The 23,877-nt window shown below is 53.4% G+C and overlaps 9 protein-coding genes across 9 annotated transcripts; 2 read left to right on the top strand and 7 right to left on the bottom strand.

Moving 5' to 3' along the window:
* Nucleotides 1-229: 229 nt before the first annotated feature.
* BDZ83DRAFT_757319 (beta-1,6-galactanase) lies at nucleotides 230-1,614 on the bottom strand (the record flags this gene model as incomplete). Its single annotated transcript, XM_060514879.1, has 3 exons — nucleotides 230-892; nucleotides 951-1,124; nucleotides 1,180-1,614. The coding sequence occupies 3 exons, from the start codon at nucleotides 1,612-1,614 to the stop codon at nucleotides 230-232; spliced, it is 1,272 nt and encodes a 423-aa protein (XP_060359102.1).
* A 97-nt stretch (nucleotides 1,615-1,711) lies between these two features.
* BDZ83DRAFT_111365 (uncharacterized protein) lies at nucleotides 1,712-2,731 on the bottom strand. Its single transcript, XM_060501090.1, has one exon. It carries the CDS (start codon nucleotides 2,537-2,539, stop codon nucleotides 1,787-1,789), a length of 753 nt encoding a protein of 250 aa, XP_060359103.1. The 5' UTR covers nucleotides 2,540-2,731; the 3' UTR covers nucleotides 1,712-1,786.
* Nucleotides 2,732-2,923: 192 nt separating this feature from the next.
* BDZ83DRAFT_590792 (cytochrome P450) lies at nucleotides 2,924-4,888 on the bottom strand (the record flags this gene model as incomplete). The annotated part of the gene is made up of 5 exons (XM_060506367.1): nucleotides 2,924-3,605; nucleotides 3,676-3,908; nucleotides 3,966-4,414; nucleotides 4,568-4,718; nucleotides 4,811-4,888. 5 exons carry the CDS (start codon nucleotides 4,886-4,888, stop codon nucleotides 2,924-2,926), a joined length of 1,593 nt encoding a protein of 530 aa, XP_060359104.1.
* A 2,955-nt stretch (nucleotides 4,889-7,843) lies between these two features.
* Nucleotides 7,844-11,052, bottom strand: BDZ83DRAFT_757321 (Frag1/DRAM/Sfk1 family protein; the record flags this gene model as incomplete). The annotated part of the gene is made up of 5 exons (XM_060514880.1): nucleotides 7,844-9,971; nucleotides 10,025-10,066; nucleotides 10,162-10,288; nucleotides 10,346-10,846; nucleotides 10,962-11,052. 5 exons carry the CDS (start codon nucleotides 11,050-11,052, stop codon nucleotides 7,844-7,846), a joined length of 2,889 nt encoding a protein of 962 aa, XP_060359105.1.
* Nucleotides 11,053-12,051: 999 nt separating this feature from the next.
* On the top strand, nucleotides 12,052-13,338 carry BDZ83DRAFT_656842 (U3 small nucleolar RNA-associated protein 6; the record flags this gene model as incomplete). Its single annotated transcript, XM_060510908.1, has 2 exons — nucleotides 12,052-12,138; nucleotides 12,226-13,338. The coding sequence occupies 2 exons, from the start codon at nucleotides 12,052-12,054 to the stop codon at nucleotides 13,336-13,338; spliced, it is 1,200 nt and encodes a 399-aa protein (XP_060359106.1).
* Nucleotides 13,339-13,459: 121 nt separating this feature from the next.
* BDZ83DRAFT_111435 (PUA-like domain-containing protein) lies at nucleotides 13,460-15,173 on the bottom strand. The gene is made up of 4 exons (XM_060501092.1): nucleotides 14,480-15,173; nucleotides 14,157-14,388; nucleotides 13,960-14,094; nucleotides 13,460-13,895 (listed from the first exon to the last, which is right to left on the bottom strand). Exons 1-4 carry the CDS (start codon nucleotides 14,753-14,755, stop codon nucleotides 13,582-13,584), a joined length of 957 nt encoding a protein of 318 aa, XP_060359107.1. The 5' UTR covers nucleotides 14,756-15,173; the 3' UTR covers nucleotides 13,460-13,581.
* Nucleotides 15,174-15,591: 418 nt separating this feature from the next.
* On the top strand, nucleotides 15,592-16,533 carry BDZ83DRAFT_757324 (tryptophan synthase beta subunit-like PLP-dependent enzyme; the record flags this gene model as incomplete). The annotated part of the gene is made up of 1 exon (XM_060514881.1): nucleotides 15,592-16,533. The coding sequence occupies one exon, from the start codon at nucleotides 15,592-15,594 to the stop codon at nucleotides 16,531-16,533; it is 942 nt and encodes a 313-aa protein (XP_060359108.1).
* A 220-nt stretch (nucleotides 16,534-16,753) lies between these two features.
* Nucleotides 16,754-17,749, bottom strand: BDZ83DRAFT_796945 (uncharacterized protein). Its single transcript, XM_060515880.1, has one exon. It carries the CDS (start codon nucleotides 17,629-17,631, stop codon nucleotides 16,936-16,938), a length of 696 nt encoding a protein of 231 aa, XP_060359109.1. The 5' UTR covers nucleotides 17,632-17,749; the 3' UTR covers nucleotides 16,754-16,935.
* Nucleotides 17,750-22,014: 4,265 nt separating this feature from the next.
* On the bottom strand, nucleotides 22,015-23,548 carry BDZ83DRAFT_639625 (uncharacterized protein). Its single transcript, XM_060509441.1, has 5 exons — nucleotides 22,953-23,548; nucleotides 22,779-22,896; nucleotides 22,658-22,722; nucleotides 22,568-22,598; nucleotides 22,015-22,511 (listed from the first exon to the last, which is right to left on the bottom strand). The coding sequence occupies exons 1-5, from the start codon at nucleotides 23,311-23,313 to the stop codon at nucleotides 22,157-22,159; spliced, it is 930 nt and encodes a 309-aa protein (XP_060359110.1). The 5' UTR covers nucleotides 23,314-23,548; the 3' UTR covers nucleotides 22,015-22,156.
* Between the last annotated feature and the right edge of the window lie 329 nt (nucleotides 23,549-23,877).

A 23,877-nucleotide genomic window follows, 5' to 3' on the forward strand; every position in this document is an offset into this window, starting at 1 on the left:
CTTCTCAGCCTTCGAGTTTGACCATTATGTCCCATCGAAAATCGATTCGGCCAATCCTAGCAATTCAGAGCCAAGAATATATATTACTTAGCTTTCGCAAGTACGGTGTTTTACCAGTTTGTCGACGCCACAGTTTTCTTTCTACGAGTCACATATTCAAAAGCAAATTAAGAACCGAAATCGTGGTTTCATCACTCCAAATCAGTTATAGCTACTTCATGGAATCCATCTATCCAATCACACCGGCAACCATGGGCTTCAGCTGCTGCTCAACATAGTTGGGGTTCCTCCACTCAGACCAGTCCGCGTTCAACAGACCCCACGACTCCTCAAAGTTCTGCGTTCCCTGGCGGATGTAGTAGCTACCAACAAGAACCCAGATGAAGAAGCTGCCCTGGATCTGGGGCAAGTACGATGCCAGGCATGTCGAGTAGGTGTTGAGGTATGTGTTGTCGTTCATGTTGAAGCCAAACTCGGTCAGCGCCACGGGGAAGACATTGACTGTCACAGGGTCCGATGCATTCATGGCCTGGAAGCCCTTGGTGTACAGGTTGTTGCTCAAGCTCACACAGCTACCGATAGAGCCCTCGTAGTTGTGGATCTCGAGAACAAGCTTGTCGGCGTAGCCCTCGAAGTCAGAGAGCTGGAACGTGCCGTTACCGGGCGTCAATGCCGTGCCACGGAAGACGGGTGCCACAGTCGTGTCGTAGTTGAGACCCGAGAGGAAGATAAGAAGGCCAGGATTGGCGCCGTTGATGGCGTTGGTGCCGTCCTGGATGTACTTGTACCAATCCTGCCAGTTGTACGAAGCAGCCACCAGCTCGGCGTTATCTGTGGCCTCGCGAAGCTCGTTGCGGAGAGACATGGCGACAAGGGCAGTCCATGATTTTCCCTGGCAATGGTTATCAGCTTGAGTTCAACAGTATTCTGCCTCGTTTCGATTCACTTACATGATTGGCCATGTAGGTCAAGCCGCGCACCCACTTGGCGGCATCGAACTCGCGGTCTCCCCACCAAGTGTTGCCGTCGTTTCCAGAGCAGCACCACTTGCCGGTGGACATGTGGTTATCGAGGAGGATGTAGACTTCCTGCTTGGCACACTCGGCAGCAATGGCATCGTACACCTTTACGGTCCTGTGTTAGCGGGTGTCAAACGCCGCGAAAGAGCTGATAACTTACCTCGAGACGGGTGGTCGCCTCCGTGAAAGAAGGGTTGTTGGCCAGGACCTGAGCGAGGACGGCAGTACCGTTGGTCTCACCGAGACCGTTGATGAAGGCGGTCTTGATGTCAATGTCCTTGCCATCGTTGGCGTAGATCTGGTCGACGAGCTCAATGGCGTAGGTCAGACGGATGGCGTTCATGCCAATGCTCTTGATCTTGGACACGACGCCCTCGACAGAGAGGAACTGCAGGCCTTCCGGGACCATGACCTCGCCATGGCCGGGCCAGTTGGTGCCAGCGAACTGGATGTGGTTGCCAGCGGCATCTACCGCCCAGCGACCGTCCGTCACAAGCGGGCCATTGGGCCAGCTGGTCTGTCTGGCCTGGGGAAGAGCGGCGCAAAGAGGCGCGACGCAGCTGGCGACGGCCAGGAGGGAGGTGAAGAACTTCATAGTGTCGGGTAGTTTTGGCTGAGAAACCGACGCGTCTGAGATGGGAGCTATCACTACAGAGAAGGTCGCAATGGCATCATCTTGCGGGAACCATTGGGATCTTATACGACCCAAAAGTTCACAGAGCATGCAGCTCGGAGGCATTCCCGCTCCAATCCAGCACTCGCCGTTGCTACCTCATCCCACGGACCGAGAGCGGGACCTGCAGCCAGACCAGGAACACGACACTGACATCACGAGCATTGGCGGCAGTAGCTAAGCCTTGGGAGGGTGCAACGTTCCTTGAATCAACGGTCGCCATTGTCATGACTAGTCTTGGACCGCCTCCCCCAGCCCGCAGCGGGGCATCTCTCGGGTGCTCCCTCAGGTCATGATACCAAGTTGCTAGGGTAGCGACGAACCTCGGGGGCGGCTTTCGCCCGAGGAGACGAGCACAGCCGGGACTGACATACTGTCGGGGATCGAAGCCAAGGGTCCAAGTTTTACCACTGAGTGGACGCAAGGGAGTCAGGCGATATTGTCGCCAGGAACAGCAAGGTTGTGCCGGACGGCGTGAGATCGGCTCCCGCCTCTTCTCGAGACAACCAGAAGTCTGGAGAGAGAGAGTCTTGCGTCCCGCCCCCGCATCGCTTGTCGAATATGCCGATGGGGAAAACGACGGATCCCGGCTCCCCAACTCTGATTCTCTTAGTGCTGGTATTCCCCACACTCCGACCCTCCCTCTCTTCGTCGAACCGTTCAACGGCCCAAGCATCCCCAAATAGGCCGGTTCTGCGCGATCACAAGATACTAGTCTGGGTGGTTGACGTTGCATGGAAGTGGAGAAGAGAGCTTTCACTACGACCCGGCTCCGTGATCCCCGGGAGCCGAACGAAACAAAGTCTGAAAAGATACGAAAGAAAGTAGACAATAGCGGAGACGACATGCTTGACAGGGAAATGCCCGCTGCCGATCAAGAGCCGGACCACAAAGACTAAATTTGGCAGTTGGGGAATCAGACAAGCGGGGAGAGCTTTCGAACGATCTGAATGGCGCGCAAGTTCGGACGGACGAGTTCTCGCGAGGAGCTCTCACCAGCCTTTGGGTCCACCGCTGTACCTTGGAACGAGGAGATAGATTCTCTGCCATTATTGGTTCTCATCATGCAGGAGAATCAATTGACACGTGCTACTAAATTCTCTCGACGCTCGATGACGACAACTTCACAAACTCGCAGCTTCAAAGGTGAAGCAGTGGGGATTGTCTGACCCCAGCTTCAACCAAGCCATCCTCGGTAGAAACAACAATGTCGACCTCTCCGGCCTCGCTCTCACGCCCTCGCCCTGAACTCCAATAATGGCCCATCCTTCATACTCGTAAACGTGTCGTACAACTGCATCTCCGAGACCCGCCTCCGGCCCTCATCCAAATCTGCGCGTCCCTCGGCCGGGTCAAGTACGCCCACCGCCTTGCGCACGTCGTACAAGAACAACGTCCTCGCCAATGCGGTCGACATCTCAGCATACGCGAGCCCCTTGCCAATACACCCTCTGGCTCCAATCGAGAATGGACAAAACGCGCTCTGCGCCCTCGCCGTGTCGGCCTCGGTCGTCTCTCTGCCCCCAAACAACGGGTTCGCCGCGCCGACGATCCATCGCTCGGGAACGTAGTCATACGCTGAGGGGAAGTAGTCCTCGTTGTGATGGATCGTGTAGTGCGGTGTGCCGACGACGGTTCCTGCCGGAATATGCGCGCCGTCGATTGTCATGCCGCCTGCGAGAACCTCGCGTGGGAGGAGGCCGCCGACGGAGGGGGACAAACGCATCGCCTCGTCGATGCAGGCACGGAGGTAGGTGCATGTGTTGATTGTCGCGCCGTGACGGATCTCCTCGACTTCGGAGAACTTGCTGCGAATCTCGGCGGTTGCGCGCTGGAGCGCCGCGGGGTTGCGAGAGAGGTAAAAGAGGGTTGCTGCCATGGCTGTCGACGTGGTGTCGGCGCCGGCGATGATACTGATTTGCGTGTTAGTTTTGGCTTTCATCTCCGTGGTGCCTCGAAGCCGGATGGGGAATATGGACTTACAGCAGGTTTGACTCGCCCCAGAGCTCCGGCGTCGAGAAGCCCAATCCCGTCTCCGGGTCGCGCGCCTTCAGGAGGTAGTAGAAGAAGTCGCGTCGGTCCGTATCTTCACCGAGCTTCGTCCGCTCCGTCAACTGCGCCTTGCTATAGGCCATGTACCGCGCCCGTCCGGCCGCAATAGTCGGGAAAAGAAGTTTATCGAGCTTGAGCTTGTCTACGATGGGCATGGTACCACACTGTCGTCCGTCAGTTCATGTTCCTCTCACACAAGTCTATCGGCCTTGTCTACTCACCAAAAGATGCCTTTTGGTCGCCGCGGCGATTAAGTCCAATGCGAACCGGTTATCCGGCGCCTCGAGCATATGAAACGCTTTCCCAAACGACAAGTCTCCCAAGATATCCATGGCGAGGTAGTTACACCAGTCCGTCATATTCTTGGGCGTCGACCACCCCTTTGTCTCGTCAGACGCGCCCCGGCCAATCTCGGCGGTAAAGGAGCGCACGTTGCCGATGATGTAGCGCTCCATCTCCTTCATGGCCGAGTCGGAGAAGCCGTGGGCGAGGACGCGGCGCTTGCGGGCGTGGACGTCCTTGTCGCGGGCGTTGTGGGTATTGGGCGCAGGGTGGACAAAGGCGTTGTAGAACTCTGCCTTGCCGACGTTGGAGCGGAAGCCGTAAATTTCCTTGAGTGCCGTTGCGGAGTTGAAGGAGACTGAGTTGGGGCCGAAGCGGACGATTTTGCCTTGAGGGTGTTAGTTGTGCTGTCTCTGCTGCTCTCTCCCGATTCCTCTCTCCTTCTCAGCCTCTTCTGCCCTCTCTGCCAATGCCTCCTCGCCATTCTCAATATGTTTGAGGGATGGATTGCAATAGTGCTGAAGACGAGTAAGTGACGTACCATATTGCTTGTGAAGCTTGTAAAAGTCGAGATGTCTATCGCCATTCCAGGCGTGATAGAGCTGGTATCCGTCCGTGACCTTTGCGATGAGCGGTCCCGGGTACTTTGCTAGAGGATGGAAGAAGATGCGGTACACGACGATACCGGCGACCTATATCGTTGACTGTCAGATCAGATCCCTTCATGTCCTTGCTAGGCGCAGATGGGGGCTTCGCAGAGCCGCTTCTTGGCGTGAATGATAACCATTGATGAGGAACTTACATAGAGCACGCCTCCCACGGCGGCGAGGCCTAGCCAGGCCCATAGATGACTCGTCTCCATATTCACTGTTTCTTTCCCTCTTATCTTCAATGGTACGGTGATGCCAAGAAGGTGCCGTCTCTCTTGCTTAGTTTTCAGTGAGTCTCACGCAGCAGTGAAACTCCTCCAAACTCGATGATATCGTTCGATATGGTAGTAAGTCAAACACCAAGTTCGGTTCTTTTCCCAGTGAATTCTTTCCAGCAGTCAGACCTTTTCTTCACATCAATCTCACCTCACGTCTCATCCGTAGCTCCCGGCGAGAAGGAGGGGTGCACCTCTCTTCTTATTTGTCTTACACATTCCCCAACCCTTTCCCGGCCTGCTGCCCATCGGCTTTCCACGGTCCAAGACGGGAATGGATGAGATGACGGCGCTGGCGGGTGTGCGCTGTTACCCCACGCCGCAAGGACCGGGCGGGCACTGTCTACAGAATTGGAGAAATGACGATAGGCGGGACGAGTACGAAGCACTGTGGATGTGCCAAAATATCAGGTGTAACAAGTGACACAGTCCCCATGCGCAACACGTCTTACCTGCCCTAATGTAATGTGCCTGACATTGATTACTACCAGTACCTACCTATGTGCGCCTGTAAAAAAAGAGGCGGGCAAAGGCGCAGGTCCGTCTTATCACGCTTGCGCCCGCCCAACCTTCCTGTTTCGGGTGGTCTTTGAAAGCGGGAGTTGGAACGCTGCGGCTACTCGCGGGGACACACAGAGAGAGGGAGGTTGAGAACGGACGCGGACTTGGATGTGTTAGTGACGCCGCAATACCTGCTTACCCCAGACTTTGCGTTCCCGTTTCTTTTCCCGGCTCGTTCAGCCCGTAGATAGCCATCCTGCTATGGGTTCAATACGCAGTAGGTCCATACTACCCCAAGATCTCGCATCTGCTATTACCCACCCGGCAAGCTTCCCCCGCCCCAATCCACGACCGCCAGACGCCAGATGCGTGGATGGCGTCCTCCATTAAGTCCAGTACCCCGGCAGCTAGGTTTCGCAAGTGTGCATGTGAGCCAACCGGAGACGAGGCGATTACACATTCCATGCGCGGTGAGTAAGGGTTACCCTCATTGCTCAGAGTGCCTACGTTCTGCTCTTGTCTCTTTGCCGAGTCCTAGTACGCTCTTGCTCTTTTCCGTCCTTCTCTTTCCCGACAATGTCTTACACCTTTCCCGAGTGTTCCTTTCCCGATGCCCGTTTTCTTTCCCGAGGATTTGGAGAAATTGGAGACTCTGGACGAATAATTGGTGAGAGACTGCCAAACGGAATCGGCTTTCGGCGCTCTCCCCCGCTTTACATCGTCACCGTTGCGGATCCTGCGGAGAAGACGGGGGAGAAGGTGAACCTGGATGACGGGGGAGGAATTCCGCTCCAGGTCCGCGGTTCCGTGAACTCGTTTGGCGACGGCTTGAGGGCTTCAGGGTTTTGAGACGGGCTGAGTTGTTGTGCGTTCGTTTATGGAGGTGGAAGAGGGTTTGGTTGTGTTATTGACTGGCTACACAATAGTCAGAGATACCCGCCTGTACACAGAGACACATACAACAAGCCTAAGACTTCTCGCCAAACTTGAGCAGGTGAATAGCAATGCAATCCTATAAATACCTTGTACTTCCATAGCAGTTCGCTTTGGAGCCACCACAGCAACGTTTGATGTTCTGTCCGAGTTTTCCACGCAAGCGTTGAGCATGGCATTTAGGTCGTTGTCTCGGTGTTGAAGCTTGGCGTTTTTTCACTTTGACGACCTGCAATTTAGACAATTTATACCCAAGCTACGGCTCTTCCCATCAACTAGCTCCTGTCTGAACATATTCTAAACGTAACAAACCAACAAAAGGTGAAAACTAAAAGCACCTCTGGCTCATGCGGAAGACCCCTGCTTGATACCTCAACTTCAGCCTCTCTCAAGTGACTGTACTAAATAGCCTTGCTACGATGTCTTCGGTGGCCCAACGCTTTACATAACAGTGATGGGTTTGCGTTGTGAAAATAGCGGCGGCAAGACGGGGGATTGTTTTATAATCCGCTTGCTCGTGTACTGCGCAATAGGAATCATGGGCACTCGCAGCCCAAGGTCCTTTTGTATCATGGCGGAAGTCCGTCGAGGTCGCACCCCTGGGAAGCTAAACACCTACAGCTTCCCAGATACAGAATGGAAATAACCGACTCGATGCGCAACATATTTGACCCTGTCCATCCCTTTGACAAATTAAGTGGATGTAATACTTACTACAGAGGCTTCGTATTAGCGGCCAAGGTCTCTTGCAACACACTATCCATGTTAAGACGGCGATGGGACTCAATGAGCCCATAGGTAAGCAGAACCGCGATGGTGAGATGACTTAGTATAAGGTGGACCGAAATCTAGAACATGCGTTTCTTGGGGACAGCATTTGGGTGGGTGATTGGTTGGATAGGCTCATCGTACTCGCGGTGTGCGTTCCCCAGATCCAAAAGTGTGGTGCCGAATTACCTCGTACAGTGATGCTTTGGGATCAAAGGTCTGTCTGTGTGTGCATAAAGAAAGATTACTACTCTTCGCACTTGTCGGAGTGGTATCGAATGAATACATCAACAACGACGCCTGGAAGGTCGAAAGGACGGTATCAAGGTTGTAGGAAGGTTGAACGAAGTATCGTTTGGAACAATTAAGATATTCTTAACGATGCTGATCGGGCAAAACCCAGGCTTGATGGAAGAGCTCGAGAGATGTCATGATCCAGTCATCGACAGCGATGCGAAGGAATGGAAGGATGAAACGAGTGTGATGGTTAGGTATATAAGCAAGATAGGAAAGTGCCTAAGCAGCCACTCTCAAGCCAAACACACAAACATTCAGAGGCTCATTGAATAGGTTCTCGCATTGTATTAAGTATATACGCCCCCAACCTCCGCCACCAACATAAGAAAACATTCAACATTACAACCCTTCATCCAATCCCAACCCCATAAACTTCGTTTTCGTTTCCATAAATCAATGATTGTAGTACCTCGGCTCGTTAAAGACGTGGTACCGGTGATCCCGCACGCCCTGGCCGCGGAACATGGCCGGGAACCGCCAGCCCTGCGGCACCTCCTCCTCCGTGACGCGCTTATTCCGCGTGTTGTCGTCCACCGCCTCGATCTGCAGCGCCTCGTCCTTGGACTGCGGGATGACGAACTTGGCCACCTGCAGCTCCGTGTCGGTGATGGTGCTGCGGCTGACGCGCGCGTAGCCAGTGCGCTTGAGGCCCTTGTAGAGGATGTACTCGCACCAGCGGTCCCAGTCGGTCGGGTCGACGTCGTGCATGCCGGATGTGCTGCTGACGTAGGTGTTGTAGTTGCCTTGCAGGGGCTTGGTGACGAGGTAGGACAGCAGGACGGAGGGGTTCTTTGATTCGCCCATGAGCTTGGAGAGGTACTCGGTCTGCAGGCGGCGGTCTTCGGGGTCCTCTTCCTGTCCGGAGTGGAACACGAAGACATCGACCTCTTGGCCGTAGACGTCGAGGGTGGCGGCGATGGCGGGCGCGAGCTCGCCCACGGGACTGGGGAGCAGGTGGTGCACTGACTTGAGAATCGGGAATTTGGAGAGCAGCGCGGAGCCCCAGGTGTGCTTGTTGGGGCCTGGGCCGTAGTCGACGTACATTCCAAGGTCCTCGGCAAGGAACTGCGTGGTATCGCGGTTGCCCATGATGATGCGCTGCAGGTCGGACTCGAGGAGACCTACCACATCCAGCTCGAGCTCCTTGATGAGGTCGCGCATGCGGTACTCGGAAGACCACATGTCGTTGTCGAGGGAGAAGTGGATGGTCCAGATACCGGCCGTCATGATGCGGTCTTCAGGGTGGTACGGCTTGTAGTCGTTGGTAGGGAAGCGCATGAAGGCGGCGGCCAGGAAGACGATGTTGATAAAGGCGGCTGCGATCGTGTTGTACTTCTTGTGCTGCGACGGGGATGCACGGCGGGTATCGCGGCGACGGGCCTGCGAGGAGGTGAGGTCGAAGACACCGGCGCCGATGAGGATGAATGTTGTCATCATGACCCAATCAGTGTGCTCGCGAACAAGGGGTCCACCAGGGACAAATGCGTAGGCGACGACCCAGACGTGGAACAGCACCATGAAGTTGTAGATGAAGAACCCAAGACCAAATGTCGTGCCAGGGCTTCTCTTGGCGGCGGTCGAGAGGAATGGCACAGACAGGCCCATCAGGTAGAAGGCAGTGGTGAGAGCACCATAGTAACCGAACCAGTGGTGGTACGAGGTCAAGACGGCCGCGCCAACGCAGCCAACGCCGTAGGCAGTCCATGAGCTCATCACAGAGGGACGGTAGAGGCCAACCAAGAGACCAGCAGTCATTGCGACAATAGTCATCCAGCCGTAGGTGTTGGCAGTAGGTCCCCGGATCGGATAGCCGTCCCAAACCCAGAGGATCATGGTGCTAGTATCGGAGAGCAGGGAGTGAATGCCGAAGAACAGGCCGCCAACGCCAAAGGCAGCAAGGACCGAGGAACCGCCCTTCTTGGAGTCTTCCGGGATATCGCCGCTAGTCAGGGGTGCCCTCCGAGTGAATCGCAGAGCAGCTACAACAGCAATGGCGAAGCCAGTCGCGTTCCAGCCTCCGTTGGCAGCGTGCATAACAGGCCAAAGTGGGTTGTTGGTCCACCACATGAACTTGGCTGTAGACGAGGCGACGAGGCCAAGAGTCCAAGCCATGATTCTCGATTCGAGACGGCTCTGGTGGGCTCTGTCGGACCAGAAAGAAGCAGTCCAGCCAAGGCAAGACGTGGCCACGGCGAAGCCAACGGTAAAGAGACGGTAGGCAGGATCAAGAACCTGGTACGCCAGCAGGCCGACTAGCGAGATGAGGTGGATAGCGCGCTGATTGTTGACGACGAGGGAGCGAACACTGCGAATGCCCAAGATTGCGGGCAAGATGGTTGACATGACAAAGGCCTCGTAGCCCGAGATGCCCATGTGCCAGAGTGGGAAGTACCACACCAAGACTCCCAAGCTAGTCAACATGGACCAGAAGATGAAGCCGTGGTAGACATCGGCGGCGGTGTCGAGAGCCTCGGTCCAGGTGAATCGGCCGGTCAAGAGGTTTGCGCTCGCCTTTTCCTTCCTTGAGTCAAGTCAGCTGCTGCACCTCTGATCACGATATTCCACGAAACTTACTGCTTCTCAAGCACGGCAGACGGAACGGATGACCGGTTCTCACTATAGCAAGACTTAGATTGTACTCTTCAAATGGATCTATTTTTGTGCCTGGTGTACAATATGTACAAGACTATTTCGGAAGCCATTGGACGTACCCCTTGCTTGCTCCCTTGACATCCTTGATCACCACTTCGAACGTGTTGAAGTCGAGAGCCGTCACGGCGTCAAAGGCGACGTCGAAGAGGATGAGGGCCCATTCGAAGAAGGCGTAGATCGTGTAAGCTGTGCGCGGTTAGCTACTACGCTCGTGCGCAAACCCTCCGAGGCCGAAAAGCTTACCTCCCGCAACGCGGTGGACCTTGTGCTGGATGAAGAAGTAAATCAAGGGCACCAGGGTACCGAAGAAGGAGCTGGCAATCAACTTGCGGTACTTGATGGCCTGGGGATTCGGCGGGCTCAGCATGACGCATCCAATTGTCCACGGGAGGGATGCGACAATGTAGGAGATCATGAAGATGTCGTGCCAGTCGTGGTCGTCCGTCGAGGTTACGTAGGTGAAGCCGCCGCACATGCATGTGCGCAAAATGCCCATCGCCAGGGTGAACTTTGGCAGTGTCTGTCCGGGTCTCCTCGTCAAGAGGTACCATAGTCCGACGAGTGCGAATCGCGGGCCCGAGGTGATTGCGATGAAGAACATGAAGAAGGACCGCTCGGGGTATCGGTCGCCAATTGTCGCGGAAACGGAGGGGAACCACTCGTCGGGGTATCCGTACCACTCATTTTGGACAATCTTGTGGTAATGCAGCGAAACGCCTACGATGAATGCGCTGATGAAGGCAGCTATCGTGGAAAGTCAGCTTTGGAAGCTTTCCGGACGGTCGTACGACCGCAAGAACTGCCCCGCGACAGCATCGCGGCCAGCAGCGGCAACAACTCCGGGCGCAAAGAGACTTACTGTAAGCTGTAGCAGTATGCAGGTAGCTGATCCACTGGCCATTGAAGACCAGCGCGACGCCGCCGTCCTTGTCTTTATACCTTGACGCCATCGCTAACCTCTACTTGCTCTGAACCGCTCTTTCGGTGGAAGGAATCTCTTTCTCTCTCTCAGCTCGAACGACAAAAACAAAGAGAAAAGAAGCTCATCCGGGGGATCCGGGGAGGCAATGACACGAGCTGACGAGGGGGGGGAAGAACTTAGAAGGATGAATGGAGGGGGAGGGCCGAGAGAAGGGCGGAAATAAGAAAGAATTGTGCCTGGCAATTGCACAACTAATTAACCAGCATGCCTCGGCGGCCCGCGGATGGGGAATCGATTGGATCGAAGGGAATCGCGTGGTTGGGTGTCCGGCTCTTTTGCAACAGTGCGGCCCCTGACCGTGGAGTCTTTGGAGAAGAAGTTGCAAGGTTTCCGTGACGGTACGGAGTCTTTTCTGGTAAGGTTGTTGAACGTAAACAGTCCAAAATGTTTGGCGCCGACAGGGAAGATGACAGAAGCGGCACCCGTGGGACACGCGACCGGGAGACGACGGAGCTTTGAGCTTGCCGCTGATGGAGCGATGCTGACGCTGAGGCCTGCAATACCTTGGTGTACGGGCACAACAAGGTGCCTGGCCTGACTCTGCTGGGGCAGCTACCTAGGCATCTACTACGTAGGTAGGCGGGCTGCTGATGCACGCAAGGGCAAGCTCTTTGGGGTTAAAGCTACTTGATTAAGGTACCTCAAAGTGTCGGGGGTTAGTCCCAATTGGGACCGGGCGCGACAGGGGGAGCTTGGCACAAGGCTGAAGTCCGTGACGTCCGTCTCTTCAGACTCTTTTCCCCAGCCACAGTCCCACGGACCACTCAAAGCCCACTCTCGGTCAGGGTAGCCACACCTTGCCAGATGCCCCGCTTTAAAGTTTTGATCTTCTTTCTCAGCCTTGTCAACTTTTTTCCTAGACTGGTTTTTCCCTCTTCTTGATCTGCAGCGTCAGGCAGAGTATCTGTGCAGCACATCTCGGCCAGGCGACTCGAATCCCGTGCTTCGATACCAAACATCTGCAATCATGTCGGTCGCTGAAAAGGCCCGCTTCTACTTGGAGCGTTCCGTTCCTCAATTGCGCGAGTGGGAGGAAAAGGAAATCTTCACAAAGGTACGCCACCACCCAACCTAGAACCCCTCCTCAACCACAAGTCGCCCCCATCATCCTCACTACTGGTTTCCCTAACGATCACCATAGGATGAGATCCGTACAATCGTGCAGAAGCGCAGCGACTATGAGCACCGCATCCTCGCCCCCCGCTCCAACCCCGATGACTTCATCGCCTACGCAAAATGGGAGCAGTCCCTCGAGTCCCTCCGCCAGAAACGCTGCAAGCGGATGAAAATTGGCCACGTCACGTCCCAGCACACCACCCAGTCGCGCGTCCTCGCCATCTTCGACCGCGCCGTCAGCAGACACCCCGGTAGAAAGGACCTGTGGCTCGAGTACCTCAAATACACCGCCGACGTCAAGGCCACCAAGCGCTGGCGCCGGACCATGGCCAGCGCCCTCCGCATGATGCCTACCGACGCCGACCTGTGGATCTTTGCAGGCCGGCGCTCGGCGTCCAATGGTGACATGGGCGGCGCGCGAGGCTACTTTATGCGCGGGTGCCGCTTCTGCACGAGCGAGGGCACGCTGTGGATCGAGTACGCGCGGTGCGAGATGGAGTGGCTGGCCAAGATGCAGGCCAAGAAGGGCAGCAGTAAGAAGAAGGCGGAGCAGGAGAACCCGCTGGCCGGCGAGAAGATGGACGACGATGACGAGATCAAGCTCATTGACGAGGACGATGAGGAAGACGAGGACGAGGATGTTCTGAGCCTCCCCGTGCCCGGCAAGGAGAAGAAGGCCATTAACGAGGAGGAGAGCAAGGCGCTCAAGCACAACCCGGCCCTGGACGGCGCCATACCGATGGCCATTTTCGACATTTCGAGAAAACAGCCCTTTTACAACCCCGAGGTGGCCGAGCGCTTCTTTGACATGTTTGCCTCCTTTGCAAAGGTCTCGTCCGCGTCCAAGATTCTCCAGCACGTTGTCGACGTCATGCGAGAGCAGGACGCCACGCACCCGGCGACGTGGAACTGCTACATCCGCCTGCCCCTCGTCGGCGTCAGCCCCGATACGCCCGAGTTCCCTCTTGGCCTCCGCGAGGTTCTGTCGCGTCTGGGCAAGGGATTGGACGAGACGTCCGACAAGGCTGCGCTGGAGAGCAAGTCGCTGGTGTGGATCGAGCTGGTGCTCCTCTTCAAGGGTCTCGACGAGGGTATCAAGACCGTTTTGGAGCACATGAGGGATCAGTTGCAGTCATAGCCCTGCCGTTAGGCTGTGGGTATATGTTTGTTGACTATAGATGGATGTTGGTACAAAAAAAAGAATGTGGAAGAAATAAGTATGGGTATTGAAAAGTGTTTTCGGCGCAACACATTGGGAATTAGAAGCGGCCCCCCGGCGGGATGTATCCAGTATCCCGAATTCTTGATACCACTTGCAGAGTCAGTCAGCCTAATCAAACGAGGTCAAAAAAAGGCAACCTTCTTCTTGCTCCCGCCCCCACTATGCTGCAGAATAGTTGGGGAACTTCTTTGACTCTTCCACAGTCTTATCCCACTCCTTGTCCTCATCGAGCTCCTTGGCCATGCGAATGACTTCATCCCACTCCTCAGGGGTGACTTTGTTGACGCTAAGGCGAGCCTGCTTCAGCAGCTCCATGTTCTGCAGTGGGCCGTTACCGCGCGACTCCTTGAGCAGGCTCAACGGCACGATCCGCGGGAACTTATGCTCGATTTTGACGTGGACGAGACTCCATTTGCTCCCGTCGTGCGGGGCGCTGTCGTCGTAGTACGGGTTGTCATTGATGCAGGCGTTCCCTCACAGCCATGTTAGTCAAATAGACTTATGGGTACGGATGGGCTAGAAGGGATGAGAACACACAGTCGGGCGAGTGCTCCTTGGCTATACTCATGATACCAACCACACCAGGCTCTTTACAATTCGAGTGGTAGAAGAAGGCCTTGTCGCCCTTTCGCATCCCCCGCAGGTTGTTCCGCGCGACGTAGTTCCGAATACCTGCACTCTTCGTCAATCGCTTGCTTCACACTTACACAGAAAGTCCAGGGTGATGAACGTACCCTCCCAGCCCTCGGGCGTCTTTTTGGCAGCCAAATCATCGATGGAAAACTTGATCTCATACCCATCCTCGATGCGAACATCCGGCTCAGACTTCATGAGCCAGTACCGCTGGCCAGGCGGATCGCGTGGCTCCGCCTCGGAGTTGACGTCCGGAACAGGCGCATCGCGCAGGGCCTTGAGTTCGTCCTTTGTCTTCTTTGGCGGCGCTTCCTTCTTTCCTGCTGCCGGCTTCTATTCATGCATAAGTATTTGTAAATGAGACCCAGAATCAAGAACGGAACAGCTCATTGTGATAGCCGGTGGGTAATTTCATTCAGCTTACCTTGGCTTTCTTGGCGGGCTTCGGCTTCGGTTCGTCCTCGTCCTCGACAGCCTCGGCTCTGTTCTCCTCTTCCTTCACAGTTGGTGCCGCTGCTTTTCTCTTTTGACCTGCAGTGGCCTTGGGAGAAGGAGGAGATTGTGGAACTGGCTTCTTGGTCTTCTTTTCTGTCTTGGTGGTGGGCTTGGGTTTCGCTGGCGATGGCTTCTTCTCATCTGCTGGCGGCGCGGCCTTGTCCCGGCGCGTCGATGACCTCAGACTGCGGGTGACGGCCGGCATTGTGAGAGCAGCAACACGAGACTGAAAAGTAAGTTGAGTATGTACGATTGGCGAATCAAATAAGCAGAAGGGCAAGAAACAACTAGGTCTGTAAGTGAAGGTCGTGTGGCTTGTGATGAGTGCCAGTCGATGGAGCAAGCTCACTCCGGAGACGCGCAGCTGTGGTGGGTTCACTCAGGAGCACAGGGTGTGTGCAGCAGGTGGGACCAAAACCGTTGGACGCATGGACCTCTCATTGATCACGTAATCGCGGCCTTGACAAACGTCCCGTGGTGACCGGTCACATTTTCATTTTCGTCATTCGCTTAGACCTAGACGGACATGGGAGTTGCAAAATCTCCTCAGCAACCCACTCCAACAAGGTATCCGTACTTAACTTTAAGTTGGGTCAATCGAGATCACCTAGTTGTTCATTGCATTGCATAAGTGTTGACTCACTGCTCGTCATTATGAAATTGCGGGTTGAAGCGCATGTTTGGAAGACGCAAGGACTAAGATGGATTGACAGGATCACGACCTACCTTGTTCCAATCGCCACCAAAAGTATTTGAAGACCACAACTGCTTCTTGCAACTTGTCCATGTGATATTCTGAGCCTTTGAGAACTGCCGGATAGAGCAGTGAAATGCTCACATCTATGGTCTTGTCATGGGGCTCAATCCACTCTCATTCTTGCGTCTTTTCGATGTTTACCATGTTCAAAAAAGGGCGTAGGGAGCACCAGACTGACCCACCCAGCTGAGTCTCGAGAACCCCTCGCCAACATCCCCAATGTCACCAACTTCGCCCAACATCAAACGCCGTAACATAGCTGAACTCCCCAGTAAACCCACAAGATGTTAAAAGCATCAGAAACAGCGCTTGCCGCAATCGGCAAAACACCCCTCGTCCGTCTCCGCCGAGTCGTCCCCGCACACCACGCAGATGTCTACCTTAAACTCGAATACACCAACCCAACAGGCTCCCACAAAGACCGCATGGCCGCAGCCATCATCCAAGAGGCCGAGAAGAGAGGTGCCCTCAAGCCGGGGATGAAGGTCGTCGAGGCCACAGGCGGCAGCACGGGGTCTTCGCTCGCCTTCGTTTGCGCAGTCAAGGGTTACAAGTTCCAGCCGGCTAGCTCCAATGCTTTTGCGGTGGAGAAGCTCAAGACCATGGCGGCGTTTGGGGCCAAGGTTGATATTGTTCATAGTCCGACGGGACGGATTACTGCTGAATTGATTCCTTCTATGATTCGGCGGGCAAAGGAGGTTGAGGGGCACGGGAATGTGTATTCTACGGATCAGTTCAATAATCGGGATGCGTTGGTCGGATACGCAGCCCTGGGCCATGAGATCATTGAGCAAGTTCCGGAGGGCGTTGACGCATTTTGCGCTGCTGTCGGGACGGCCGGGTTAGCGATGGGTGTCTCGGCAGTCTTGAAGGCAGCTCGATCAGAGACGCGCGTGGTCGTACTGGAGCCCGCGTCAACGCCCGTCATCACAGGAGGTCAAGCTGGTCCTCATGGTGTCGAGGGAATTGGTATCGGCTTTCTCCCTCCTCTCTTGGATAAGAAGCTCTATGACGAGGCGCGGGCCGTCTCGGAGGATGAAGCGCGTGCCATGTGTCGACGTCTAGCTAGAGACGAAGGCATTTTTGCGGGCGTGTCCACGGGTTTGAATGTGGTTGCTGCGATTCGTTTGGCGGCGGAGATGGGAGCTGGGAAGAAGGTAGTCACCATCGCATGCGACTCGGGTTTGAAGTACTTGAATGGGGACCTGTTCTCTACTCCGCAGTAGACCATTTATTAGCCCGCACATAGGGCACTTGGGGTTTTCTCGGGGTGAAGACTGGGTGGTCGGAATCGTTTACTACAATTCAAAGGCGTTGGCAGTGTCACCCAGGATAAGTTCAGGGGTCCACCAACTTGGTAGGGTGGAACACACATCGATGATAGAGCTTATCAATTTAGTGATGATCAGTGTCATGGAGTAGAAGTAGGAAACAAAATGGAATTTTCGTTGTTGAATACGGAGCTAGCTAGAATGAAGAAAGCCTTCTGGGAGGCGAAAGAAATGGAATTTTCCCCTATTTCAATATTGGCTTTAAGAAAGCCTCACCAACTTCCGCCATCCATGCCAAAGGACATCTCGAAGAAGTTTGAACCCTGGCTAGAGGCACGCGACACCATTTCAAGTCATTTACTCCTGGAAAACGACAAAACGGACAATGTAGCCCTGGACAACACTGGTGGTGCGAGCAGCAGGACCGACAAGACCGTTGTAGGTGGTGGTGGTAACGTTGATGAGCTGGGGGTTCTGGCCCTCCTCGGTGGGGAGCTTGGCCCAGCGGAAAGTGTAGGAGATGACGCCGTTGTGGACGGTGGCGTTGACGAGTCTCAGGAACTCCTCGTTGAAGCTGGGCACAACGGAGATCTTCAAGTCGCCCTCGTCCTTCTGGACAACGGCAGTGATGGTGGCCTCGTGATCGGCGGCAAGGGCGAGGTGGATGGGAGACACGACGCTGCCGATGGCGGTATTGTCGTGCTTGGTGAAGTCTACGCCGGTGGTGGGGACGACGCCCTCGAGTCCGGTGTACTTGATCTCAATCTCCTTGGTGCCGTCGGCGGTGTCGACGAAGACGGTCTTGTTGTTGAAATGAGAGGCGGGGAGGATGACGGGGAACTTTGTGGTGACGTCCTGGATATCGCGGACTCCCTTGGGCAGCAGACCGCCGAAGAATCCCTGCAGGGCGAACTTGAGGCCACCGGCGAAACCCTCGACACGAACGAACTTGGGGCCGAGGACGATGGCGGGGACCTCGGCCGAGAGGACGAGCTGGCGGGTCTTGCTGTCGTAGAGAGCAGCGAGCTTTGAGGCGGAAAGGAGGTGAGCCATCTTGAAATTTGTGTTTGGTAGTGAGATGGGAAAAGAAAGTTTGAAGTGGATGGTTGAGGCTTAGAGAGATGATAGCGGAAAGTAAAGAAGCTGATTGTAGTGATGAGGAGAAGCAAACATTTTCACAGGAAACATCTTTAGTCTTTATACAACAGACTTTGAAATCTAGAAGCAACTGGACTCTTACTTGTTCAGCCAACGTTGTTCAGCTCCTTCTGAACTTGGATTGGAGCATCACGCAAAACCCGCAAACATGCCAATACAGACCACCATCAATTTCGCGGCTGAGAAGTAACATCTCCTTTGGCATCGCGAATGACAGTTGACCTAACCAGAAAAGGCAAAATGCATGTCATGACGGAACTCTAGAATTCGTGTTTCCTTCCGCTACTGAGATCAACTGTACGCCCCTGAGAAACGTAGTCCAGACTGAAATTCACATGAAAGAGACGTTAATGGCTGCATGGCGCATGCGTAGACCTTGGAATATCTCGTCTGAAGGGCTTCGGCCTTGAAACAAATCGGTCTACTTGGTCAAAGTGTTAAAGCCTATAGCGTGTAGCCTATAACCAATGTCACATTTGCGTTGAACATTCACAATTTGTTCAGCTCTTCTCTACAATGAATCTCGGACCTCGAAGGCCACAGCGATCTCTGGTAGAAACGTTCTGCTGGCATCGACCTGACCTGGGCGATGACATGGTTTACAGTATTGTTTGACGATCACGACCATTCTGCTCGCACCATACACAACCCTGGAATTATGTGGCTGGCTCAGAGCTTGCAAAGGGAATCATACGTCGTTCAGCAGCCAATAATCACCAGGCATGGCTTGACAACAAGCACGATGTTCAAGCACTGGGCAGGACTGCCAGAGCATTCCACCACGGACTATCAATAATTACTGACTTGCGGCCCGAGAAGTCATATCGCCGGAGGGTGGGCGGTGGCGTTTCGAAAACAACCGCAACCCACGAGTCGAACGGCCAGGCGCCTCGTCTATGGCACGACATTCCTTCAATTGTCGCCATCGGCCATCCTCTCTCCCATCCCCCGCGCCAAGGGGCGGGTTACTAAGGCGGCCCGCCTTCAGCTGCCGCCCCTAGCGTGTAAGTTCCATAACCGCGAGTGGCACCGTTCAGTCGAGAACATTTCGAAGACTCCTGAAATTGGCATAGTCTGTGTCATAGCATGTGGCCATGTGCGCCGCCGGCGGAATGGGGAAGGGTGCTCCCGCAGCAGCCCGCTGGCATGGTCCAGAATGAACGCCGCACGCGGAATATCAGGGCTTGAGACATTTGCGACTGGCGCAATTCAGCCGCAAAATTCGCTCTCAGCCACGCGAGGTTGCGAAAACCTCATGATTGTGAGACCTGATTTTGAAACGGGAATAAGCTGCTCTTGTTGACAGCGGCTAGTTGAGGATGTGAGGGGACGGCTTCACACATGGCCACGTCTTGATGCTTGACCTTTGGTCACATCGAGTGTCGGTGGCCAGCCCCTCGACTGGCTTTGTTAATAGGGGGAGGCCAAGGGCAGTATCTCTTTCTCACACCTGATTGTGTCTATGGCAACCACACTTCCTCCGGTCAAAGATTTCCGTGATGATTCTCTGCAGATATTGGTCCCAATTCCGAAGTTCATAATGCGATCATGTCATGTAGGTGTCAAGTTGCGTGTGCTGCAATGTATTGAGGGAATCTAACCTGCATACAGTTCCATTTGCAAAATAGATCATAGAGGGCCTAAAAATGCTTATCGAATGGAGATACTCGAAAAACTTTACCAGGGTATCTAGCTCGCATCAGCAACATCGATACTAACAATATTGGACATACGATCGGCTAGGAATTAGGATTAGGATAGGCCTACATGTAGTATCATCGGTTTGAAGGATATCTATCTTAGAATGAGATACATGGTCGATCTCTATGGGCATAGCATCGTTCCTATCAGTGCTATAAATATTCTGCCTCGATACCTATGGCTATTTTACAGGTACTCACATTCACCTCCACCACCGACATCATACCATCCACATCCAACACTCAAAACTACTGTGATCTCCGTTCCCATTCCTGCCATGTTTTATAGCGGTAGATGTTACCTCGTAAGTACATGTATTTATGGATGAAGACTCCCCTATTCGAGATGTCTATGTAGGAGTATAATTGGCCGTCTCAAGTAATATGAAACACCTCTAATAGAGTCCGAGATGGTTAAATATGAAACCCATAGACCGAGGCCTGGGGCCAGTACTCAAGATTCTACATGTGTGTGAACTCCGCCATTATTCATACCTCATCTCCGTTCCCTTGTGGACGCCACTCAGATCGCACACGGCAGAACCGCACACAGGGAGCTCAAACTTTGGGTTTCCTGTGATACCGGCTCACTGAGCCTCTTAGGCGACGGCAAGTTTTTTGTTGATTGGAAAAAGGTATCAGGTTGGATTCCATTCAGTGCCCGATTAGATGAGCCTTTTGGCTCGCACAGGTCTCTCTGCAAAAAGAGTTTCCGTGGTGAAGGCAAACCTTGTTGCGGCTTCAATAAGCTGAATGGCTGTGGATACGTGTAGGTACAGTAACATTGTGACCATTTTGAGTGGACATCTCGCCGATAGCCACTACTACACTTACTACACTAACCAATGTTACGTCTTGAATTCTTCGCCTTCATTCAAAAAAATGTTCATCCCTCTCAGACTTCACTATCCATCCTTCAACTCGACCGGCATCATGGAGACTATTTGGAACTTGCCTCGACTTCAGGAGCCTCCACAGCAGAGATTTGACGACCTTAACGTGCTGCCAATGTGGGAGATTAACCTGGCCTGGAACGTGAACAAAAGTGGACTTGTTAGCTTGCCTGACGAGCTTCTGTTGGAAGTTATGCTCTCTATAGACAAGGCCGACTTGTACACGTTGCGTCAGGTGTCACACACCTTCTGGCGCATCTACCAAGGTCGAGACTTTCTCAAAGATCCTTCTCGAGGCGGCTTCCCACACGACGGTGCCACCATAACACGCGCAAAACGGGATGCTTTCTGCAGCAAATGTCTTCGGCTCAGAACAATGTTTTCGCACTGGGTGTCTCATTTTGGTGTGCCGTTGAATTGTCTTTGCTGCAATGCATCACACGGGCGACCCCAGTTCTCCTCAAAACAGCGTCAGACCTATATTAGAAATGGTCCTCAATGCATCATATCAGAGGCGTCAATCGCGATCTGTCGCCACAAAACAATATCTCTCATGGGAATCCGTCGAGGCCTATCTCAAGCTGGAAATGAGTGGGCGAAGAGGAACCCCTCTGGTAACCATTGGCTTCATAGCATCAACCTTGAATGCTGTTCCGTCTGCAAGGAGATGAGCAGTCGAATTACGGGAAAACGTCACAATTTCATGGTAAAGCCACCTTCGATTAGGTGTTTGGCAATGAGTTCAAATAAGATACACACGATTTGGAAACACAATCGCAACCCTAATTACCCTCGGCTGCACAATTGGTTGGAACTCGAGTGGATCATGCCTGTCATGATTTCAGCCTCAAAAAACCAAATTGTCACGGATACTTTGTTATCAAAGATGCTAGAAGCGTTTGAATTGAACTTCGGCAATGTGATTTGCCCTCACATCACAAAAAGAGATCTACTGCGGCCATTCGACCCGAGCATCTGCCACTGCATACCCGGATCCAGCCGCCCAAGGGGACATATCAGCACCGATGACCAAGAAATTCTCTATGGATGCTTGAGTCAAAACTTACGAGTCACGGCAGACCCGGAGAATGCAGGATACACCTTTGCGCCATCTGTTGGACCAAGTATAGCTGGCTGAGGCACCGAGAAGTCGTCTATCTGCAAAGATATTCTCCTTCTCTCGGTTTGACCGTTCCAAAACACAGAAATTCGCATTGGTATCAAATCGAAGCGGCTAATAATGGCATCAAGCTCGCGCATCCCCATTCATATGGCGCCAATAAGATGGTCGATGACAGGGCGGAAAATATTCTTTGGTGTCATGATAAGCAATGCAAACTTGGTAGGGACTGGAATTGTTACATGCGTGTACAATCTGAGGAGAAACAATACCGCTAAGAAATTTGGCCGATAATCGTCGCAGAAGTTTTTAAGTAGTTGCTTCCCATAATGGAGAACATGTTTCAAAGTACGCACCCGGAGTTCGAACTCACATAGAGTCGATGTTCACGCTACGATTCTGGTGTTTTGAGCTCAAGTGATGACGATTGTTGCATTAGCAATGTTTAACATGGCACTGATATCGATGTCTCGAAAGTAGTAGCTCAGCAATAGCTCTGTAAGCGGAGATGCTATTGTGTAATTTCCTTATGAGACATGCAAAATGCACTAATATTGAACGACTGGATTCATTGACCACATGCAAGAAAGTTTGAATGGCATTTGGGTGAGAATACGACACAGCGGATGTGTTCTTGTGCCTCCATATAGCAATAAGTCTTGTCCCAGCAGAAATTTGACAAATTAACTTAAATCCATCAAAGATAATTAGTGCCTCTCCGTCTTGCTCATCTCAATAGTGACGGTGAAAGCATCTGTCCGTACAATCTTCCCATCAGAGTCATGCTGCTCGAGGATGCTCTCTTGACTTCCCCTTCCAACGACGGTCGTTTTGCCAATGCTGTTGAAACTGTCCGCGTCGAATCCCTCCTGGGAAGCCTTCTTGACAGGAGTTCGGAAAAGTCCCTTGTGTGTTCCCAATCTGCCACTGAGTCTCGATTTGGAGTTTCCAGACAAGTATTTGCCGTTGCCTGAGGAGAAGATGCGCTTGCCGAATAGGAGTTCACCGAGGGGTTGCAGGACAGGGATGCATGCGGCTATGATGATGATACTGCCCTCCACACTATAGAGCCCAGGTTAGTTGTTGTGAGTCTTGAGGAAGGGGGTTCTTCGTCTTACACTGTCCAAATAACAAGCTCAACGGTGTCATCTGTGTCACAAAGTGTTAGTTGCTATTGTGAAATCGCTTGATCGAGATCCAGAACTTACATGTGTAATCCGAGCTTGTGAGGCTTGGGAGTTTAATACACTTGTAGATGACTACAATTCCCGAACTAAAAGAGTCTCAGTCAACTGTTGTCGGGGTACGACTCAAACATTGAAGCCTTACAGCGAACCAAAACCGAGAGCTACGCTGAGTACAATCTTCTTCCTTCGGTTCATTTGTAATTTCGACAAGACAACGGCGGGGTACACGGAGAGGTAGACATCGGCAAAGGCACAAAATGCTGAACTCGTTAGCCGATCCAAAGCTGTTTCTTGAGCGGTAACCTTAGCAACTTACCTCCTGAGTACGTCGCGAACGATACAAGGATCCACTTGCTCCAACATTCACCAGATACTGATGAATCCCATTGAGAGCGTGCTGGAGAACATTGGGCAAAGATAATTGTGATGAACCCAACCAAGTTTACCACACAAATGATGGACAGGGCCCAAAGAAACCTCTTGTGCCATCTACTTGGGTTCAGAATTCGGGTGAGCAACGCGACGACGGCGAGTTTCGGAATGCCGAATGAAAGAAGTCCGGGTGGGTAACCGGCAATGCTCCAAAGCATGGCACCTGACTTTTCGTCGACAGAAAGGGTATCGGCGTGGCGTCCATATCCGTACGAAACAGCAACTGCTACAGTTGCCACGTTCATCCAACCGCAAACCTAAAGTCACAACAGTCAGTTGAACGATTCTTCTCGATCTGACGGCTGATCATCTAGAACTCCACTTCCATAGCGGCATCTTGTCTAAGAAAGACTGGAAGAATGCAAGGAGAAACAACAGAGCGGATTGATATTATTGGTATAGTCGTATTTGGCATGGACAGAAGAGTACAGATAAAACTTGTAGTACTCACCACAGACGCAACACAACTTCCCTCTCGCCTAATTTTTCTTGGCATCTGCTGTTAGTGAATGAGTGAGCCTACCACCAAATTACTAACAGCCGAAAACTCTTCACCTCCCCTTGCCGGAGCCCGCATCCGCGATGGCCTCACAGCCGCCGTCGGGCACCGGACTGATGTCGGCCGACCAAGCCGACCCCGAACCAGGCTCCGGGACACCTCCGGAGCCGAACCCCACCTCAAGAGCTAAGCGACGCCGCGACGCCGAGGCACAGCCGACCCGGCCCAGCCTAACGGGAAGCCAGCTTGATGCCACCACCGACGCCCCTACCTCGGCCGAGGGGCCCGCAGCCTCTACCGCATCTGCTCC

Source organism: Colletotrichum acutatum, assembly GCF_030867785.1.
Source record: "Colletotrichum acutatum strain CBS 112980 chromosome Unknown BDZ83scaffold_159, whole genome shotgun sequence".
Lineage (NCBI taxonomy): Eukaryota > Fungi > Ascomycota > Sordariomycetes > Glomerellales > Glomerellaceae > Colletotrichum > Colletotrichum acutatum.

What these genes read in the sequence shown, in the direction of transcription:
- BDZ83DRAFT_796945 (XM_060515880.1), bottom strand. Translation starts at nt 17,631, where the DNA reads ATGGCTCACCTCCTTTCCGCCTCAAAGCTCGCTGCTCTCTACGACAGC.
- BDZ83DRAFT_639625 (XM_060509441.1), bottom strand. Translation starts at nt 23,313, where the DNA reads ATGAACGTGGCAACTGTAGCAGTTGCTGTTTCGTACGGATATGGACGC. An exon ending in GCTCTCGGTTTTGGTTCGCT is followed by an intron (nt 22,723 to 22,778) that starts GTAAGGCTTCAA and finishes AGACTCTTTTAG; the next exon opens with TTCGGGAATTGTAGTCATCT. An exon ending in CACAAGCTCGGATTACACAT is followed by an intron (nt 22,599 to 22,657) that starts GTAAGTTCTGGA and finishes TTTGTGACACAG; the next exon opens with ATGACACCGTTGAGCTTGTT.
- BDZ83DRAFT_111435 (XM_060501092.1), bottom strand. Translation starts at nt 14,755, where the DNA reads ATGCCGGCCGTCACCCGCAGTCTGAGGTCATCGACGCGCCGGGACAAG. An exon ending in AGCCCGCCAAGAAAGCCAAG is followed by an intron (nt 14,389 to 14,479) that starts GTAAGCTGAATG and finishes ATGCATGAATAG; the next exon opens with AAGCCGGCAGCAGGAAAGAA. An exon ending in GACGCCCGAGGGCTGGGAGG is followed by an intron (nt 14,095 to 14,156) that starts GTACGTTCATCA and finishes CGAAGAGTGCAG; the next exon opens with GTATTCGGAACTACGTCGCG.
- BDZ83DRAFT_111365 (XM_060501090.1), bottom strand. Translation starts at nt 2,539, where the DNA reads ATGTCGTCTCCGCTATTGTCTACTTTCTTTCGTATCTTTTCAGACTTT.